The 22,034-nt window shown below is 40.5% G+C and overlaps 1 protein-coding gene across 1 annotated transcript; it reads left to right on the top strand.

Annotated features, from left to right (window-relative positions):
- The first annotated feature begins 7,284 nt into the window (after window positions 1–7,284).
- LOC133969222 (mucin-2) lies at window positions 7,285–13,420 on the top strand. The gene is made up of 3 exons (XM_062405551.1): window positions 7,285–9,266; window positions 10,205–10,279; window positions 12,611–13,420. Exons 1-3 carry the CDS (start codon window positions 7,312–7,314, stop codon window positions 12,828–12,830), a joined length of 2,250 nt encoding a protein of 749 aa, XP_062261535.1. The 5' UTR covers window positions 7,285–7,311; the 3' UTR covers window positions 12,831–13,420.
- Window positions 13,421–22,034: the final 8,614 nt, after the last annotated feature.

The following is a 22,034-nucleotide window of genomic DNA, read 5'->3' as shown; positions in this document are numbered from 1 at the left end:
CCTGTTATATCATGGGGAAATGGTCAAAACTGCAGTACTGATACATTTCTTTCTGTCTCTTACTTCTTTCTTTAATAATACAATACATCTGGAGAGTAAATACTAAAAACAGATCAAACACAGTTTATTCTCTTTAGTTACTGATATGAGGATGATGTAATCCACTATTTCTTATTCCCAATTGTCTCATTTGTCAAAATCCGAACTGGAATCACATTTGAAAAGCTTTGTATGATCTGCGGTGATGTCCATCTGCCCCTCGGTGGTCATGTTTATAAATGCAGCTTTGAACCCAAGAGACTTAGTTTTTATTTTCAATATTACAATATTATTAAACTTTACTAAATGTTTTAAACTTGCTTCGGCACCAGTGCGAACATGAACTTAATTATAAACTTAAACTCTAATAACAGTCATTATACCATTTACTTTAATAAACATCTATGATCTGGCACTATAATATATAACTTTATTTTTGAACTACATGTTATCAGTTTGTCAGCTGTTTCATCGTGGAGCATAATATAATGCTGTTGAGAATCTAGTGTCCCTGCGGTGAGCATGGTGGTTCCTCTTGTTATCCTTTAATGAACCATTAATCTGGTGTTTTCAGTTTCAAACAAGCTGAAATTATGACTCATTTAAAAAGAAAAATAATAATCTCCAATTATGTAAGGAACAATAGCTAAAATATGAGTGCATGAGTGTAAATCCCCTTTATTAAACTTATGGGAAATCGTGGCTTATAATTGTTATTTATTTATATGAATGAAGAACAATCTAGTTTATAATGAATTCTTTAAGAACTACGCTTGACATTAATTTCAATTAATGACCATTAAAGGATGACAATGTGTTTCTCTTCCTTATTCACTTCATTGTTAATTCAATGAGACACTGTTTTTAGTGGTTGAGTCTTACTGTGTGTGTGTGTGTGTGTGTGTGTTTGTGTGTGATTGCATTAGTGGTGGACCATAGGAAGAACAGCCAATGCTTTTACTGGTGCTATGTGCATCCTCGCCTGTGGCCAGGGGGGACAACAACTAAAAGAAATAATGAAGTGAAAGAAACTGAAATCTAATATTTATACACTTTTATAGCAGCTATACAAACGAATAAAAGTTTTTTTTCCCTTTTTCTTTACAGTGACAGTAAAACGGTTTTGCCAAGTTACTAAGACATCACAGCACATTTTCTCTGATACAATATTGTGCAATCACCTTCAGGCGATGGAGGAATTTTTACGCTCACAAAGTCACCGTCGAGTTCCCCAGAGCTGCAGTGATGGAATATCAGTGCAATCTCCTGAACACAGCAGGAACCTGTTACAATGCAGGAACAGTTAATTTTGTTCATTACTGATAACTACTGTCAGATGCCACTTAAATAAAAGATCTGTAACTATAATAAACGGTGTGGAAATGCTATTAACAATTATTCCTGTTGTCATTTATTGCGAGTGACTGATTTAAATAATGATGCTGATAAATTTTCCCAAGCCCCTGCTTGAAAAATTACAAAAGTGAAAATTAAAAGTGTATATCTCTGCATATACAGGGTCTATATGAATAATCTTTGTATCCATATAAAGGTAGATACGTTGTGAGATTTATGCAGATGTGTAAACATAATTATAAATATCCGTGTGTTAGATTAAATGAAGATGGAACACAACATAAATAAAAGATTACAGGTCTGCCTTAAAATGTTAATTAAACTGTAGCGCGAATAACTTGAAGCCCCTAGTGCAGTTGTAACCTAAAACCTCCTGTAATCCATAGCACAACATCAGAATATTAGCTGTGCCACATCTTATTCTTATAAAGTAAAGCAGAGCAAAGTAAGAGAGGTTTTAGTCTAGATATGTACGGCCTAATCTCCAAATGGCTGTTTTGGCACAAACGGTACCATCTGAGATTTCTCACTATGAAACTCATTTATTTTCACTCATATGTCAATATTTGTAGTAATTCTATCTGAATACAACCGTTTTCCAAAGACACTGGCATGAAAAGTTCTACGAAGAGCACAATGCCAGCTGAGCTCTCAAGCAACAATTATCCGCAGAGGACATTATCTCGGCAATCGATGGGTGACCCCTCTTAAGAAGCATCAGAGCCAATAGAATTGAGGGACAGCCTCTAAATCTATGTCAGCAACACCGTTCGTCTACTACAAGGAATCGAATACTAAATGTGCAGATTTGCTTTTATCTGAGGCACACAAGTGAGCCTGGGACATCAGAATAAGTTAATTCAAAATATATATCCACTTTTTTTAGATCAGCGAGTTAAAAAGCAGTTTCTAGTGACAGTGTGGTAGTTTGTCCTGATTGTTGCATTCACAGAACTCCTCAAAGAGACTCCCGACTCTTTGCTGCAGCAGAACATGAATTCAATGTGACAGAACTCCCAGCGGAGCAGTTTGACTGGACTTTAGCTTCACTCAGTGCTGTCATTACTGACAGGCGTCTTCACATGTACACATAAACACACAGAGAGGTTCAAAATGGAAGATTGAATTCCCCATGCACTGCAGGCAATTTATATTTGGTGGATTAACTGCATTAATAGAATTTATATTAGCTAAGCATACTTTGTTTTGGGAGTAAAATGTTAAAGGTACCATATTTTAATTATACAACAGGTGAAGCTCAATGCATTTGTTTTATTCAGATTAATGTAGCCCTTTTCATCAATTGCATGTTTTCATCTATTTGTCTATTAATTTTATCCCAGCATACAAATTTTTTTCTATTATTTGCTTGTTTTATTGAATGAAATACTCCGATCTTATTTACTTGAGTGAAAATAGCAACAACATTTTTGAAAATTCACTTAGTGAACTTTAGTAGTACTAATACTGCAAGCATTCATTTTGTACCATAGTCTATTTCAGAATAATGTGTATTGTGTTATTGGAAAATAATAACAGTGATGCATTAATGTGTAGATTGACTGCTGCTGATTTTAATTACTTTATATTCTGTTGGGTAACTCATTAATTTCCTCTGGAACCAGCTTATCTCAAACTATTAAAATAACATAACTAATCCGTTCATAATATTTTCTTTCACGAATATGACTCCTCATTATAACTGACTCAAATAAATGGGACGGTACAATATATGGCTCTGAGTAAAGGTTTAAATAGGATGGGATACTCAAGTAAAACACAAACAGAGCAAGATTTTGCAGTACTTGAGTCAATGTATTGGTTACATTCAACCTCTGTTGTTTTCTTTAATCAGTCTGAGTGTAACAAACTATACTGTAGGTGTGCGAGTCTTGTCAGAGATACATAACAGTGGTGTCCCTTACGGTCTGATAATATTTCACACGGAACAAATCAACCTCAGATCATAAACCCAAAGGCAAGGCAGCAGTCATAATGTAGAAATATATTGACATAAACTGAATTAATAATAAATTAATGTTTATTATTCTACAGTCCAACATAAGAATCAGTCAGAGAGAGCATACCTCCACCAAGAGCCAACAGTCCTCTTCTGAAAGAGACATTTAAATTCACTGGTATCAGATTTTTATTTGGATATGCACCAAAACAGTCATAAATATCTTGACTCTTTTCATCAAGATCCATGAATAATTCACTTTGAAATGAACAAAAATGTTGAGAACTATTAAATCTCGCAATGATAAAGTAACTCATTCATCCGCCCCCTCATCTTGATACGCATCAAATTTTAATGGATTCTTCCCTGATCACACCCTTCCACCAGGTTTCATGGTAATCCGTCGTTTAGTTTTTCATAATCATCTAACTAACTAGCTAACAAACAAACACAAAAACCCTCTCGGTGGAACAAAACAAAGTATTTGTTTGACAACTGATCAAACTCAGCCCATTTACTTGTTAACCTCAACAACTGAACCACTGCCAATTAAGAACAAGCTAGATATGAAGGAATTCTTCCTAATACCAGTGAGAGTCTTCAGATACTTGAATTAATCAGGTTTTAAAACTTAGCATGAATAACTGGGGTTCTTCTGAGGAAATATAGTGTTGGTCAAATTATTTTCCCTTCATTTTCTTAAATTATTATATCGTCCCAACAGACAGCAGTGTTGTATACATTCACAGCTGTCAATCCATTTTCCTGCTTTTTAACTTGCATGATAATTTACAGACAGTCCCTACTCCACTGATGCAAGTCACTTCCTCTCTCCCTTTCTCTGTCTCTCTCTCTCTCTCTCTCTCTGTCTCTCTCTCCCTCTCTCCCTTGCTCTCTTTCTCCACCCAGCTGTAGATCAGGATGCATGAATTCTGGGTAGGAGGATAGTGGCTGAAATAAGAGAGAGAGAGAGAGAGAGAGAGAGAGAGAGAGAGAGAGAGAGAGAGAGAGAGAGAGAGAGAGAGAGAGAGAGGGTAAAAAGGCAGGACAGAGTAGGACAGAGTGTGTTGGAGTGCAGCACACAGTAGCACACTGCTGTGTTGTGGTTATGGAGAGAGCATGGGAGCAGCCAGACCAAAACAAAAAAAGAGAAAGGGGATACAGCGAGGACACCGCTTTGGTTTTAATGCCTGATCAATGACAGGCAGATTAGTTTAGAATCTGAAGCATTAGAAAAAAGAGGAGGGCTCATTTAGCAGCACTGCCTTGCAGGACGAGCTGCCTGCAGACTCCTCTGAGTTTGGACTGAACACCGACAAGGGATTTCTACAGTATGAACTGTCACTCCAAACCTCGAGGACCAGGGGGGACATGAAAACAAGGAGCGGAAAACTAGCTTCTGACATTTGGACTCCCGTAAACAAGACAGCTTGCAGCAGGATCCAACAAACATTCAGGTATGTCTGCTGAATAGAAACACACAAGACATTGATTCTGCTGAAGACAAAAAAACTGCTCCTTTTGAATTTGTTATAGTCCTGATCGTTCCTGTGTGGTGTTGCGGGAACCTGTTTATTCATTTATTTAGCAGTGGGATTTAATGGTGAATTAACACAGCAGGACAGTTGTCACTTAGCGTTAGACAGAGACAACAGACATAGGTCACTTTCATGAGCTGATAATAATATACATGGTACATGGAACAAGAAAAAAATGTGTCCCTAGATGACTAAATATTCTTTTTTTTGCAAGTTTGACATCCCCTTATGAATGCTGTTGGGGGGGGGGGGGATGAGGAAAAGGAAGCCTTGTCAGAATGTGTTTGCTTTGCTGGACATTTCTGTCATAAATCAAAGCACACACACACACACACACGGATAAACACACAAACACTCACTCCCTTTCACACTGGATATTTTGCTGGACAGTAATGAAATGCCAGACATGCGCACATTATCGCACTGTTATCATCCGCTGAGATGGTGTCACTTAAATCATTAAAATTACCTCCTGCACACACACACAAGTGGCACATGTGAAATCAAACACAAACACACAAAACTGTGTTACGCCCTCTGTGCCCACAAAGCCTTATGAACTCTCCACTGTAGCCTCAGTGTATACATTATGGCCTCTTTCCAAGGCGAGCTGAAAGTGGAGGAAAGCTGAGTGGAGGCTGCTGGCTCCAGCATGACAGACATCACAATGAGACAGGAGAGAGAGAGAGTTCACCACAGGAGCCATGTGTTGAATTTTACTCCACAAATAAATTATTCCGTGCGCTGTCAGACATCGAGACGAGATCTGTGTGAAGTTTGTTTGAAATGCTAATGACATATCTAACTTGTTCTCGCAGCAACAGCCTCCTCTTATCGTCAGCACCAACATACCGCCAGTCCCATTTCTTACCCCGTCACATCAGAACTTTGCGAGTGAGAGTGTAATTTTCTCAGCTTGAATTTCCGCAAACGGCTTTTGACAACCCCAGTTATCTTTTTACTGTGTATTATTTGAAGCAGAGCCAAATTCTCAATAGTAGGCCTGTGCATTGTTTCAATTTGTCCTGCTTACTCATGCATTCCCTTCACAGCACCATCTCAAAATGCCTTTCACTGTAAACTTGTTCCTCTCTTACTTCTAGAGGGATGTAATGGTGTGGAAACTCTGTCGCTCTCTCAAATTATCCCACTTTTGAGTCAGTCCGACGAGGGATGGGGAGGCGAGCGGCTGACCTGACGACTCCGGTTCCAGTTTTAGGTGTCCCCGCTTTGGTGGGAGTGCGTGGTTTGAAGACAACAGGAGGAGACAGAACTGGAGGGGCCCTGCTGCAAGCGTGGGGACTTCATTCCAGCATTGGTGTTCAGACGTCCCCAGGGAAAAGCAGACCACCTACGCAGCACAGTGTATTGCTAACTGATGAGCTCTCCACGCCATCAGATAGAATTACTCAAACATCCAACAGATGTTGTACCAGCGAAACGGAGTACAAGGAGATATTACTGCTAACAAAGAGTTACAAGGAGAAAAGGGCTATTTTGAAACAGAAATGTGGGGAATCCAAGACGAAAAAGGAAGTGACTTTCAAAGCACTTGGAGGTGAGGCCTCTAAGGATGCGGCCTGCAGTCAGAGGAACAGTAGTGGGACCTATTGCTACGCCAGGGCAATCAAGACGAATCCTCACTTTGCAGGGAATGCAACCAGTGTCAGGCCTAAATACACCAATGGAAGCGTGGTGGATTCAGAGGCGATCGGTGGAATCAGCATCGATAGAGGTGACGCAGAGCCAGTGAGCCGTGCCACCTCTCGCGGAAGGGACCAAAACAGAGTGCAGAGTCAGAATGCAGAGCAGTCGGGGAGGATGGCGCTGTTTTCTGCTGCCCATCATTTTGGGATGCCACGCAAAATATGCATCCTTTGCGGCGGGAGACAGACCGTGACCGCAGCGGCTGCCACTTTGGGGGAGAAAAGCCCTGCTGCTGACGATTGCCCGTTAAAGTCAGCCCTCACCACACTTTCAACTACCGCGCTTTTCCAGATGCCCCATACTGAGGGGGACATGGACCTTAAGGCAACCCAGCATCAAACCCCTGACAACAGCACAGACAGAGTCCATCCACAAATATTATATCTTAATGAAGAACTGAGGTACAGAAAAAAACCACATCCGGCATGTCCAGTGCACTCTAGAGGCAATCTGGTCCCTTTGTCATGTGCATATGCTGCTGCTGATATAAAATCCCTTACCCTATCCCAACCCACAACTCTCCTACAAGCCAAAACCATCACAAAAGCAACTGTAGAAATAAGAAAGGATGATGCAAGTTTAAAATCCTTTGCAAAACCTACACAGGACGGTAAGATCCCCCGGCCGACGAGTCTCATGCTGACTCCACAGTTGGTCACGGCTACCAGACCAAACGACCCGCATTCAAACACTTATCCTAAGCTCGTCAAGATGCCGCAACACAACACTTTAAAATGGACTGGGCCTCAAAATGTGTGCGTATCTGTGCATGCTACACCTAAAAAGACTCTGTTGCCAGCTTCCCATTCATACACTACAGCTGTGGGACCTGGAAACACCTCAGACACTCACACGACAACCACGACCTCTACTGCACTGATGTCCTCAAAAATCACACCTAGTAAAGCTGCTAATGCTGAGGATGAAATTAAACTGCGGCAATCAACGCACACGACTCGAGTGAACGCGGCGACAAATACAACTTATAGCCCGCAAATTTCTCCAAAATGTCCGACCCTATCTAAAGCAAGGAAGGCAACAGACAATATTGATAGAGGAGAGGCAACTGTACGACATAGAGCTGCAAGTCCGCCATCTACTTCACACAATCCATCTCAGAAACCACATGAAAATCCATCGTCAAAGGTTAACATTAGCCCACCTGCACATCCCCATTTCGCTCATACACCCCAGAGCCCTTTGTATCCTAACGCAGCATCAGATCAATCTAGGCATACAACCAATAAGCGAGACGCTAAGCCTGAGGCAAGACAATTTCACCCGATTCAACCTATGTCCTCAAATTCGGAGACTGCAATTCATGAACCTACAGCGTCAGTTAACACTACAGCAGGTGCAACTGGACCCCCACATTCAAGACCTCCATTTCTTTCAGGTCCCGGTTCACCATCTACACATCGCAAGACTTTATTTGAAAGCATTGCCCTCAAGAACTACTCAGTCAGCATGAAAAAAGTACCATCTACAGCCAGCTCCTCATCACCGGCATTGACAGAAATACAAAGAAACGTCTGTGTATCAAGCACAACTATGCTTCAGCCAGCAGACACAAAACCAGAAGAACTTTGTTGTAAAGAAGCGTCACGCAAAAATAATCCCGGTCATGCAACTCTAGCCAATGAAAACTCTGCTTTCTGCAGCATATCCAATCAGGAACACAAGTCCAAAACAACTCTGCTTATATCATCTAGGCCACTGAATGTGTCAAAAAGCCATAACAGAGGCAGTGATGTGAGCGCCCACAATTCGGAGTCAATAATGAATCCCAACGCCGATACACAAACTGATAGGAACAAATTTGGTGATAATCTAAGCAACGAATTTGTGTCGCATGAGTCAAAACGGCAGGAAAATTCAAATCTATCACAGGTCACTAAGCTTCAGAATCACATTTCCTTAATTAAGTCAAGCTGCATTTGTCTGCAGGGCTGCATAAACACAGAACAGCAAAGGGTTGCGCAAGGATACACAAAAACAGAGCACGAGGGACACTGTGCTCCTGTCCCACCAGTGAAAAGAGCCCAGGAGACAGATTCAAACGCAGAACATTTGGCCTTGGGTGTATCACCCAGGCATGCTAATATAAAGCTTAAATCCCAGGCAGATAAACAGACACATTCCTCTTCTGTCACAGCACAAACCAACTTCATTAGCTCATCGACGGCAAACACTCAAGGGCATGTTGACCCCAGCCCCTTCTCTGCTGTCCATCAGAACTCTAATACAGATACATTGTCCCTTCTGCAAGCTCATGCAGGTCTTCCTGTCCCTGCACCAGCCCCATTGAAAAGTGAGGATCTTCGTGCACACACAGGCCCTGGCTGTAACTCCATATTGCGGTCGTCAAAAATCCACTTGGTATCCCATCCCCAACCCCAGTCCCGCGAGGCAGTGGCAATCGCCATAGCAGATTCGAACTCAAGCCCTGCTCCCCCCCGGCCCTACCCGGTGGACACCAGCCTGGCTCACTCCCACCCGGCTGATGCAGCCATGTTGCTGCCCAGCTCCCAACAGTGCTGCAAATCAGCAGCCCTACAGCAGAAGCTCGAGACGGTGGAGGCCAGCCTGGCAGCCAACAAGGACAGGATCACCACTCTGCTTAGCATTATCCATGACCTCGAAACATGCCACACTCCCACCAGCGGGTAAGAGCAGGCGTTGGTGTGTGTCTTTGTATGCGTGTGTGTGTGTGTGTGTATGCGCGCAGGTTATGCTGTACATTGTGAGGACCAGTTTGACATTTAGGTCTTAGCAAGGAGATGGTTCCCACCATATTTACACGCACATTAACTTGAAGTGACAAATCATGGAGGCAATTCGTATATGCAATCGCTGCACCTCAACTATGCTGCATCAGGTGATTGAAAAATGGTTGAAAATGAACAAAACTAAATTTGCTGGAGATGTAGTTGATGGATTATGTTTTATTTAATTTAGAAGCAGCAAATTGTCTGTGATTTTACTTTCTGAAGACCCTGACCTACCACCCACACTGGTTCAACCAATGTGGGTAAACCTCAAATGACACATTCATTACATAAACCATGATATAAGACAAAACAGATACTATTGAAAGGCCACCACACCGTGAAGACATAATAAAGTTGTTGTTTTTTTCGGTCCAAAATGATGCTTTAAATCCAGGTTCGTATTGTGATGATGCAAATCTGTAACATTGCAAGTTTGCAAACAGGTTTGTGGACGTGCACCTCTGTGTGACAGAAACCTACTTGGGCATTTCAGCGGGGCACGTCTCAGAGAGATTTATTTAGCCGTGTAACTCTTCTGGGACAAATAACAGGAATTAAAACGGCCCTCTGGCAATGTGCCTCCGTCAGTCATTCTCATCCAGCGTAATGCGCTAATAAGTTGTGACTGCCTCTGCGGTCATGTTTCAGAATAACCAACTCCTAATAAGCGACATAATGCTCGTTATACAGCTCATCACTGCCATCAGCGACAGTCTGAATGATTAGCAGACAGAGAGGATGAGCGGGGAGAAAATCAAACGGTGGATCTGAGGCAATGGGTGCTTTGGATGTTTCTTACCTCACACACTTCAGTTTACTTTTGTTTATTTCAGACGGCGATCCTTCAAAACTGGAAAGGACCTAAAGAACTGCTCGAGCTGCCAGAAAACTGCTTGTATAATCTACAGGTGAGATAACAGTGACATCCAGGGTCTTGTCTTTGAGCACTGGATTGAACTGTAAGTGATCAGAGGAGCTCCGGAATTCAACTCTTGCCCGAAAACAAAACTATGGCCACAGAATATTAATTCTATGAATACATCATGTGTTATCACATTGAGCTATTATATGGTGTTGATTATAGGGAGGCTCCGTTTGATAAAGTTGAAAATTAGTTTGGGTTGAGAACGTTCCCATGAGACCTATTTTCTGAAAGGAGATTAATAAAATATTATAAGGAAATTCATTTTTCAGACTCAAACTTTATAGACATTTTATAATTGCTACTGGGTGGTTCTTCACTTCACTTGGACAAAAAGAAGAGTACCGTAAAAATCAATTTGAATAAAGTCAGAAAAATCTGTTTAGACTTTTATTGTTTCTTCTCCCTTATTTCTTCATTACTTTTCCTAATAAACTTTGTAACATGTGCCGCTGCAGAGTCAAGTCATTGTACTCAAGGACAAAGTCAACATTTGATTAACAGTTTCAGAAAAACACAACAAGGTTAGGCCAACTTGCAATTTCAGCTGGCAAGCAGTTTCCCACCGTCCTGCTCACTTCACTTCACAGAAAATGAATGACTTACAGTTTGGGCAGCTCACCAAATGAAAAGCTGTGCGCTGCTCATTTGTTTCTTGCTCAGAATACATAGAGAGATTACATTTTGCTCTCTGAGCACACCGTAAATCTTTTGGAACAGCTGTCAAATTGAAGCACTTAACTGCTTGTGACTCAATCCTTTTCACACGACAGATTTATGGAGATTACGGAGGACTTTTCAAAAAATTCAGGCAAGCAAAAAGGAATAGTTCCTGCCTACGCAGCCTGTAAATGGGATTCAGCGCACGTTTGCTTACAAGGTGGTTTGCTTTCATGTCAAATATTTTAGCCGATGGAGTGGGCTGAATGGGCTCAGTACTATCTTCAAATGAAAGATTTCGCATTTTGATATTTGCACATTTTGAAGCAATTTTTAAGAAGACGTCACTTAAAATCCACCTTTTCAGAATACAAATAAAAGAAATTGAATGATATAGACACATTTTCCAATGGTGGTCTGAGAACAAACTTTACGTTTTGAAATTACTTGAAGAAGTAGTGTATTAAAGTGTAGCATGCAAGAGTCCTCCACATGCTGCCTTTGGTCTAGGTTTGCACCAATTAGATGAAAAGTTGCATCAGTTGGAGGCGACAGAATATAAAAATCTCAACAATACTGTGTGTAGAAAAGGAGGCTAAAGGAGGCCAGGAAATCTAAAAGTCTTCACATCATCTTTCTTTTTTTTGGGAGGGGGAGCCTCATGCCCCACAAAGGAAAACCTAAAATGGTGTTTATCTTGAAATATTCAGAACATTTCCCCCTTGATCCATTTACTTTCAAAACCGCTTTTGCATGACAAAAAGATGTTACGTAAGTCGATTTGCTGACTGGTGTGTGTGTGTTGGCATCTGATCCTCAAAGGCCAAGTGTATGATAAGACCCCCCCCCCTCCCCCCGGAATAAAAGACATTTATGTACCTTCATAGAAAAAGGATACCCTGCTGGGGGAATGTCTTTCTGCCCAAACCAATCAACCACTTGGAAATCTGACAAGCACAAAGCTTCCCACAGCTTGAGTGGTACCGCACAAAACAGAGGGAAGTGTAGCGACACAGTTTACAGTGATGTGTGGGATTTATCGAAACAGCCCTCTGCTGTTAAGAGAAATGAGCTGGTGAAATGCAGACCTCACACAAGGAAGAACTCATTTGCATTCTTTGGCAAGAGCTGAATTTAGTAGTTTTCAGACACGTCCTCTGCGGATTGTCCGCACAACGGGGCATGACCTAACTCCAGAGTTTGCCTTTCACGTATCTAGAAGGAGGTTATCTGGTTCACAACAACACAGAGATCTCAGAAGCCTTTAGATGATGGGTTGCAAAGCATGTAGGAGGGATGTATAAATACTGCTGATTGCGTGTTTTTGTTTACAGCATATTCATATCAGCGTCGGTGCATATCGCCAAAAAGTCTCAGACCTCACGTTTGTGTCCGTGGTGTGTTAGAAATGTCATCAATGCTCGCCCTCCCTCTGAGTGGATCCTCCAGGTAATCATTTGCTGTATTCTCACATGGTCTCAGATATAATCCAGAGGGTTTTCCAAGGAGGTTGGCAGGAGAAACTCCGGAAAATGTCCGCCGCAACTGATTTGGACATTTGCGTTCAGTCTAGTTCTCGTCTGAAAGCAGCTTTTGATAACTGTTGTGTTATTTGGGTGGTTTGAGTAATGTTGAGTTGTATGTCTGTTGTGTCCAGTGTGGAGTACGACTTCAGGCAGCAGGAGAGACGCTTCATGGAGGTTCTGAATCAATCAGCTGGCGGAAATAATGCTTTCTCCATGCATCTGTCTCCGCATTTGAACTTCAGCCTGCTCAGAAAAGTCATCATTAAGAACTTAACAAAGTCACGAGTGAAAAGCAAAAAGCTGTGCAAGACTCTCTTCCAATGGCTGCCCAGGAAAATCCAGCAGGTGTAGCTCTCTTCTCGACAGCCTGGTGCTGTTTGACAGCCATTAGCCTGTGTCCCAAGTGACCAGCAGAAGCCTCTGCAGTGGACTTTCATGATTTGCCTCCTCCTCACAGAATGGGATTACTCTGAATTAAGGCTCTTGCCCGGTGGAGTTCCACTCCCCTGCACACTGTCAATGCTTATAAGCAGGATTTTGTACTAAAACGTGCCCCCTCTCTTTGTGACCTTCACCATCACCCCAAAGGCTTTCTATACATCACTATTGGAAAATTTAAGGTTAATTTGTTCTGAGCTTGCCTGCTTGAAAAATGAATGACTCACCACGGCCTCAGATTTAATTTAAATTTCCGAATGAGAACCTGTTCTCTTAAGACTGTTATGATTGATGCACTACGAGTTTCCCCGAGAAGACATTTCTCCTTCAACTGTCCCCTAACTCGCTTCTCCTTAGAATAAATGTGCGAAATTAATCATGTTTTTCAAATGATTTATTAAATGCTTCTGAATTTACTGACAGTTGATTTGTCTGTAAATCTGTTTGTCAACCAGAACTTTGTTTAAACTGTGAATGTTAAACAGAGCTCTATCCGTTCCGTTTCTGAATGAAATAAACACAATTTTCAGCTAAGAAAAAAGGGCTTTTGTGCATCTTTCACGTCTGCTAATTGGTCATCAGAGTGCAGGAAGTCGAGAAACGCTCATTATGCTTTAGCCAATTGTGTCGATGGTCTCCAAATCCCTGAACAATATCAACTTCACAAAGGGTTTCTAAGTAAAACAATGATGTGACGAATGGCTGCAATGAAGCATGAGTCGCAATCACAGCGTTTATGAGAACGTGGACCCACACACACACACACACACACACACACACACACACATACACACACAGGGACATGCAACGCACATCGGAGCATCGACAAACCTTGGAAGGTTTCACTGAAGCTTTCATAAATTATCAATGTTAAGGGAGATGCAGAAAAACTTAGGATAGAAAGCTCACAGTTTGATTAATGAATGTTTGAACAGTCAAGCATAAATAACAGTTAGTCAAGCTCAGACTGTGACATTACGCTTTGAGCCGACTTTAACTCAGGAAAGCTTTAATTAAAAACACCTCTAAGAAGAAATAATACAGAGTGAAAATGAAATTCTTTTAACAATGGCACTAGAGGGAAATAACTTTAACAGCCTTCTAGCCTCATGGGGGGAGCACAGCTCTGCCACTAAGATGCATTTAACAACTGTCGACTGGAAATTATAACGCGAGCAAAGTTGCAATGTTCAGTTAATGACCAAAATTCTAATTATTTCAGCTGCCCAACTGCAGTCTATAAAGATATGTCACAAATACAAAGGGAAAGCATTGTGAAAAACTCAGAAGAACCAGATGAACACCCTGTTGTAACAAATGCTGTTTTCATACTGTCTTACCATTTATAGCGATCACAAAATAAGTTAATGTCACTTGAAAGAGAACTCAACTGGTTTTGAGGATCGTGTTTAAACATCAAGTTTGTTTACTGTTGCATATGAGATATGAGAGTCACATAAGGTTTTATGTAACATGAGAGAGTGTGAGGCAAAAGTGATCCATTCCAGATCCGAGCTTGGGATTACACATTTTTAAAAGCATGGTTGGTAAGTTATTGAGACACTTTTGTAGAAATTCCCAAATGCCCCCAAAAGTTATGAAATCGTGCAAAAAAAACAAAAAACGGTGTTTGTGACCCTTGCAGGACTGTTATAAATATGACCAATGATTTCAAGTGTAGCCTGCTGTCACCAAATGGCAAATGATCATGCATTATAGATAATATACGCACAAGATACTGAAAGCGGACAAATAAATAAACAAAAACTAAAAGATGGCTGCACGGATTCTTTTTTCTTTTCTTTTACTGTCCAACAAGTCAAACAATGTTGAAATGTGAGATTACAAATCTATATCAGTGCAGGACATTTCAACATTTCTGGAAAATTAGTATGTACACATGTGTCATGCAGTTGTTCTAATGGGCCTATAAGCAGTGTCACTTAAACACAAACCATTTTCCTTAACTGAAGTGACACGTCAAATGTTGGTCAAAACTACATCTATGTGGAACGTTCTCATGTCACAGAAATAACGTCAAAGAGACACTGCCACGATACTTACAAACAGGGACATGGTTAAAACTTATAATTGGGATTAACAGACTGCAGCCATGCTTGTTTATGCAGAGGACTGTAAACTCTCTACTTGAAGGTTCTGGTAATTTTCTGTGGTTCACCCAGAATGGACCTGCCAATTTTGAGAAGTGGTTCTGCTCAACACTGTATTGATTTAACAGCATTGTACTGAGCCCGACAGCCAAAGACCAATAGGTCCATAAAAAAACAGACCAGACCACATTTTGCATTTATATGATCAGAGAATCCTACAGTGACTGAAACTACTTGTCCCTTTATGTGACGATAAAAGTGTCAAATTGCTAAATGGCTAAACAAGAAGTCCTGCAATATCACATCTAAACTTCTCTGTAGCTGGAAAAGTTTTAGTGTTCACCTAATGGCGGAGAAGAACAATTTACAGTCTTTCAGTTATGTAATCAAACCATTTTATTGCTACTTTTGAAGTGTGGCAACCGGGTACAGAGCCGCAGACAAATACTGAGGGAAAATTACAGAATCAATACCAACATGTCTGTTATGCCTCAGGAGATAATTCGGCACCAGTGAGGCATTGAGCTGCTGTGCTGGTGCTCTTCAGACGTCACATTTCACACTCCTCTAAATAACTGCAAAGGAACCTGTAAAATGGTTCAGTAAGTAGCAATTTTTCCCTTTAGGTCCGTCTTTATTTAAAGGTGAATTTTACGTATTTAAAAACACATTATTCTGCATGTACTGTCTCACAAAGTCAAACCTTGCAGCCTCCAACGATATAAAGTTATAGTAAATTAAATGTTTCACAGCCCTTTGGACCAGTTTTAATTTTAATTTTTTATATTTTCTATAAAGGTTTTCATGAAAATGAAAAAGTAATTGGAGGAATCCTCCTGCTACAATGATTTAAGCCTCCTGTCTTGGAATTTTCCTCTGATAGTCACACATATGTACAAATAAATATAGTGTTTTAATTTCTTAAAGTTTCTTTGTGTAAGATTTAGTGGCATCTAGTGGTGAAGTTGCTCAAAAGATATTCAGTTTGTCCAGTTTGGGGTACTGTCATAAAAAACATGGCAGCCTCCTTAGAGAGGACCCACTCCTGATGGAAATATAAAGTATTTAAATATAAAATTGCCCCTTTCTAGGGTAAAGAAAACAAGAATTTGTACAATTTAGACGATTTCATGATGACTTGTGAAAACGTAGCTAGAATTATTTGATATGCAATTTCAGCCTTTAAGCCAAATCTTACTTGTCTAAGTGTAGTCTTCTCATGACTTTTCCCAGCACATGCCGATTATAAAGACAGAATTTTGCCCCGTTTGGAAATGACATTGCAAAATAACCTAATATGTAACCAGTACGACACCAGTTAAAAGTGTAAGACAGACAGCTGCAAATATTCATGTGTGAATAGTATATCTATATATCTAAACACAAACATAAAATGTTCTCCTATGATTGCAGGTCAATTTCCTGCCTTTGGTGAAAAGCAATGCACATGAAATCAGGAGCACAAATCAAGCCCTGTCAGGCCCATTATGAGGGAACAAATAAAGCCTGTTAGGTGAAAAGCTTCAATCTCCATCAAGTGGCATTGCTGTTATGGAATCTGTTCCAAGTGACTCCCTCTAAGGTGAAAGAATTACTTCGGCTGCCAACACCACTGAAAGTGACGCCACAGTCTGCAGCTCTCTGCAGCCTTCAGCCACTTTCAGCTCATTAATTTGGTTCACTGGTCCGTCTGGTTGAGGTCCAACGACTTTCACCAGCCCCTGCAATAGAAAAAACTGGGGGCAGCTGCCAGCTCACAAGCTCAACCATGTTGTGTCCTACCTGTGCAATGAAAGGTGCCAGAGCACTGCAGCACGGCTTTTTCTGGTTTTCAAAACAGGACTTAAGGGTGAGATGAAATATGACAGGGGACCTTCTCATAGACACTGTATGAGCAGAGGTGAGGGTCATGGGACAATGGTGGCCAAGCTATCTCCAACCTTTGAGCCCATCAGCTGTCGTCTGATTACGAATTAGCCTCTGTGGCTCGTTTCCTTACTTCACACAAGTCAAACATCTGTCAACACAATATATAGGTGTTGGTGTTTTGTGCCCAGGTGACACTTTTGGCCCATGGCTTTAGGTAAGGTAAAGAGCCGGTTGACGAAGCATGTCAATGTGTTCCCTTTCTTTTACTCTCTGCACGTTTACATGCGGTCAACCAAAACAATCTCAAACCTGATTGGTCAAACTAGAAATGGTAACCAGAAGGCTTCCTTAAACAATAATGTTAGCCACTCTCGGAGCTCATTGGATTAAATTAAAAGCTGGGAGATCACCATTACAATTCATTGTGGTTTGAATGGGTACGTTTCTTAAGGCTTATAGCAGAAATACAAACTTTTTGCTGTATTATATACAGGCGACTTTCTGTTCTATTTTCCCGTTCTTATCAATTATAACGTCACTTTTGGTCATTTGATTTTGTCAGTTATATCATTAACTACTGGACAGACTGCTATGAAAGAGTTAAATGGACATGATATGGTCCCCAGAGGATGAAAGCTGCCCACTTTGGTGATCCCAAATAAACGCTGTTATCATGAAAAACTGATTATGCTAATTTTACTTAGTGCAAACTGAAAGCGTGCCACCAACACACAAGCTATCCCTGAGGGTCCACTGGTGCTGATTTGCATTTTTTTGTATTTCTGAACCACCATAAGCTGTATGTAGCGCCGATGATTCATGCATGCTTTTAATCCAGTAAAACATATGCTAATCATTTGAAAATGCAATACAGCGTAAAATGTTATGATAGTAGCAGGGGTATTAACTGGCTATTTACCCAAATTGCCCTTTACCAGAAAGGGATCCTCTATTTTTGAAATTTTAGGCAGTTTCAAAGAGGTTAATTTTTGGTGCAGTACTTTTCTCCACTGGCAGCCTGCTGTACACTGACAGTCATTTTCTTTAGACGGAATTTCTGTGCAAATTGGCCTGTTAGTTGTCTTTCCAGCACGGTGAACAGTGAATGGCTAAAGCTACAGTATATGTAGATTTCTATTTCTGTTGCCGACATGATCCGGCTCCAAATCCGTTTTAATGTCTGTTAACAGTGAGTGTGAGAATGAGTGTCACTTTTTTCCCACTTTAAATTAGCTCCATCAGTGTCATTGAAAGGTTCCACACAATGAGATGCACTATCAGCTTCAACCTTGCTGTGACACCAAGAGTGTTTATTGTTTAATCCCACCTCTCCCTGTGAGGGGGAAAAAAAAAAACTCAAGGATTTTTAACAATAGAAGGACACAGAGTTCTCTTTTGTTTGGTAAAAAAAAAGAATAAAGAAATGTCCTGTGAATATCAATGTGATGCTTTTATGCAAATTGTGATCTCTGTCGTGCGCTCGGTGAGAATGGCCACCTCTGGGGAGAGAGCTGCCTTTTTGTAAGCCAAATAGGCTAATAGCCAATATATCAACAAAAAGCAAATAAGCTTTTAGCCTAATACATCATCCTATAAAGGACTCTACATTCATCTTCTGTCGTATAAAATTATATCAAATGTCTGAGACACTAAATGCATTAAATATATCCTACTCTCAGAACTTGAACCTGTGCTAGACTGAAGTTTATAGTTAAAAATACATCATTTTTAATACAGTTTACACAGCAACAGTAACAATTACTCACACTTACAGATGCTGAGTAATGTTGGTTTTCACAAAAGTTAAAGATTTGTGGGGGTAAAAAAACAACACATTCCTCAAAGGAGTGTCTCAGAACTGCATGTTGTTTACAGATCTCAACAAACCTTGCTGCTGGTTGGTCTAACTAACGGGTTCCACTGTGGGATTCGGTTTTATCTTCACCTTCACCTCCTTAACAGCGGGTTACGGACAAAACTCATATTGAGTCTCTCAGGATGCCAAATATATTCAGCTGCTGCTGAAACTATGTGGACTGCATCAGCATGGTGAGCTTATTTATCTCTATTTTGTCCCTATCGATCATTATTGCATTTATTTATTTATAGAGGCAAATAGGGTTGTTTGCTTGGTAAGCTGATGGGCGTTAAGAAATATGGTCTCATAAATGACTATTTCTCTTGCAACTGACCTATTGGTGTATATATGTATAATGTAAAAATGTTTTATGCTTCTATAATTAAGTACCAACTCACATCAATGTTATGATACAATATTTTTCTTGTGAATGTACTGTATCACATTGACACCCCTATTATACCTAAAAAAAAAAATACACCACGAGGGAATTTAAAGTTTACAAACAGGTTAATTAGAAGAGAGTAAAAAGTTATATTTACAAAGAATCCGAAATAGCTTGTCAATTATAATAATAAAAGTAACACCAAGTAAAACATATTGAATATCATAAAAATCTATAAAAACTGCCTTAAAATAACACATACTAAATGTTTGGGAGGAATTTGAGCATGACCACCAAACAAAACTGAATTAGGTTAAATCAGGTGGATGCGGTACGATTAAAGTAGGTTTTAAGGTTTGGATTAAAGGATACTGACTCAGCCTGCTGTATTTTTATTATGGTGTCAAAACACCAACACTTCATAAAGTACGTGGTTCTCTGGGCTGTGGATTTAAATAGACATAGGTGTTGAGTGATCTGATGTGACACGGTTCATTTGTGTTGGTGTTAAACAGTTTTTAAGCTTCAATGTGGTAAAGAGATAAATTACCAAGCTCCATTTTCTGCACCAGTACAGTTTATATTTAGAGTTGTATGTCTTCCTGTATAGTGGACGTATGAAATTAAGTCAAATATAAGACTTATCGTCATTCATTGCATATGACTAAATAGTGGTTTGCTATCAAGCCATCACAAAAACAGTCTCTATTTGTTTGTTCTGGACAGTGAATAGGCAACCAAACTAAAAACAGAATCATGAGGCGGTCAGGATGACCTGAGACCGAAGTACGGTCGTCAAAAAAACAAAAAAAAATACATGCTTCCATGAGGAACTGTGATCTCATTGGACAAACTGCTACTGTTGTGTGAATGTGGCCAAACATTCAACAGCTTCATACGCACAGGATTTCAGTTCCCATGTCAGTATTTGTTTGTCTGTTTACTTCCGTTTTTCATAATTCATATTCATATTTTTTCTGCCGTTGTAGCCACCAAATATAAACACCCCTCCCCTTGAAGCTCTGCTGCCGGTTGGATTCACAGACAGAGACTAATGAGTCATTTTGACGCGAGGACTGGCTGGCAGTGGTCCTTTGGGGACGCGGAGGGGTTGAGGAGGGCAGATTAGGGTCTGCGCTCACTCCTCCTCTCAGGGTCGAGCGTCCTCCGGGGCGCGGGGGGGGGCTTTAGAGGAGCAGTAATGCGTTGAGATGGGAGAGATTGGATTCCCCGAGGATTTAGATGTAATATGACAGAGCACAGTGGAATGGGAAGGCAAGGGCGCTGACTGCATTTCCCCACAAGAGAGCAGGGGATCGCCTCTGGCTTTCATATGGCCTTGAACGTGGTGAAATTTGGCTTGATAATCCCATGTAACACAAACAGCAATTTCCACTCTACATCCATTATGGTCCCCGACTTCACTTTGTCATATTCAACACGGTGTGGCACTATTTTAGAATAAATGACAAAGCGTTGATATAGCACTTCCACTGCAGGAGATAACCTTGTTCTCCTCAAGCTATATTAGGATCACACATGTAGTACTTTGTCCAGAAACTCCTTGGAAACTTTGAATAATGCGAAGAAGAACACACTATATCTGGTCATCAGTTCCTTTACTGCCCCAAGGTGGGCAATTCATTAGGCAGACAAGGATCTGGACAGGCAGAGATACAACACACATACTTTCTAAACACACATAAGGCAAGCAAATGATGTGCAATACATCAAAAATGTGAAATTTCACACCATTAGATAAATAAACAGTGCAAAACCCATCAGCTGCACTGGAGCTGTTGCTGCCGTTTCTGCCATATGCTGCCTCTCCATCATGATTTCAACGCTGTTTTCCCCAGATCTTAAAGGTACAATGCAAAATTTGAATGAAAACAAGACTAATCCTAAAGCAAATGTATCATTTCATAGTAGCTGTTATTTTAAAGCTTTGTTTAAAGTTGCATTACAGGAAGTTTTCTTAAGCCTTCTTACTTAAATGTTAATGTCGCACATTTGATATGGTGTGGTCTTTATATTTTTTGAAAAACTGCATTAATACTGATTACCGTGATCATTTTGGAATCTGTTATCGTGATATTGGCTTATGAAATAAACACAAGTGAGTTTTAGATACCTAATAGGACTTTTGATTTTGACTATTTTAGAGTCTTAGATGTTTTCTTTGTATCTAAATTAAAAATCTCGACTCAATTACAACAACATTTTATGCTCATAACCAGAAAAAGAATTACCGCCAAATGATGACTCAATCACCCAATTAGAAACTTCAAGTGAAAATGTCTCTCTGAAGTTATAGAAATTAAAGAACGTCTCATTCGCTACAGTCTGTTTTTATTTTTATTTTGATCTAGACAGCTTTGATGACAGGAAACAGGGCGGGTTCAGAGGTGCGGAAACACAAAGCAGGTCAGATCAGCAGCCTTGAAAACAGCGAGGAACAGCTTGTTAGTCAGAAACATCACTTGAGGCTCCCTCGCATCTTGTTAGCGCGCCCATGTGAAGGAGGATGATTGGCAGCCGACGCAGCTGGAAGTTGGTTTTAATTCCTGTTATTGGCCGAGAGGAGTTTTATTCCCACCGCCCGGGATAATCTGACACAGCTTGGTCTCCTCTGACGTGCACAGATGAACACGTTTTTCACCGGTAGCTTTACAGAGTATCAGTGGTGTACAAACAAGTGGGACGTGACAACAACAAGCGAGCGAAGACACAGCCCCATCCTCGTGAAGGTCATTTGAGTGAACTGTAGTAAAAGCGGGAGCCCTGGATGGGTTCATATTGCCATATAATTTCCATAAGGACATATGTAAATGTAACACACAGTAAAACTACACTATTACAGGTAAAGTACAAACAAAAACTTTTAAAGATAT

This window comes from Platichthys flesus, chromosome 15 (assembly GCF_949316205.1).
Source record: "Platichthys flesus chromosome 15, fPlaFle2.1, whole genome shotgun sequence".
Lineage (NCBI taxonomy): Eukaryota > Metazoa > Chordata > Actinopteri > Pleuronectiformes > Pleuronectidae > Platichthys > Platichthys flesus.
Note: the sequence above shows the minus strand (reverse complement) of the source record. Positions and strands in the feature narration are given on the sequence as shown.

What these genes read in the sequence shown, in the direction of transcription:
- LOC133969222 (XM_062405551.1), top strand. Translation starts at nt 7,312, where the DNA reads ATGCCGCAACACAACACTTTAAAATGGACTGGGCCTCAAAATGTGTGC. An exon ending in TGCCACACTCCCACCAGCGG is followed by an intron (nt 9,267 to 10,204) that starts GTAAGAGCAGGC and finishes TGTTTATTTCAG; the next exon opens with ACGGCGATCCTTCAAAACTG. An exon ending in ACTGCTTGTATAATCTACAG is followed by an intron (nt 10,280 to 12,610) that starts GTGAGATAACAG and finishes TGTTGTGTCCAG; the next exon opens with TGTGGAGTACGACTTCAGGC.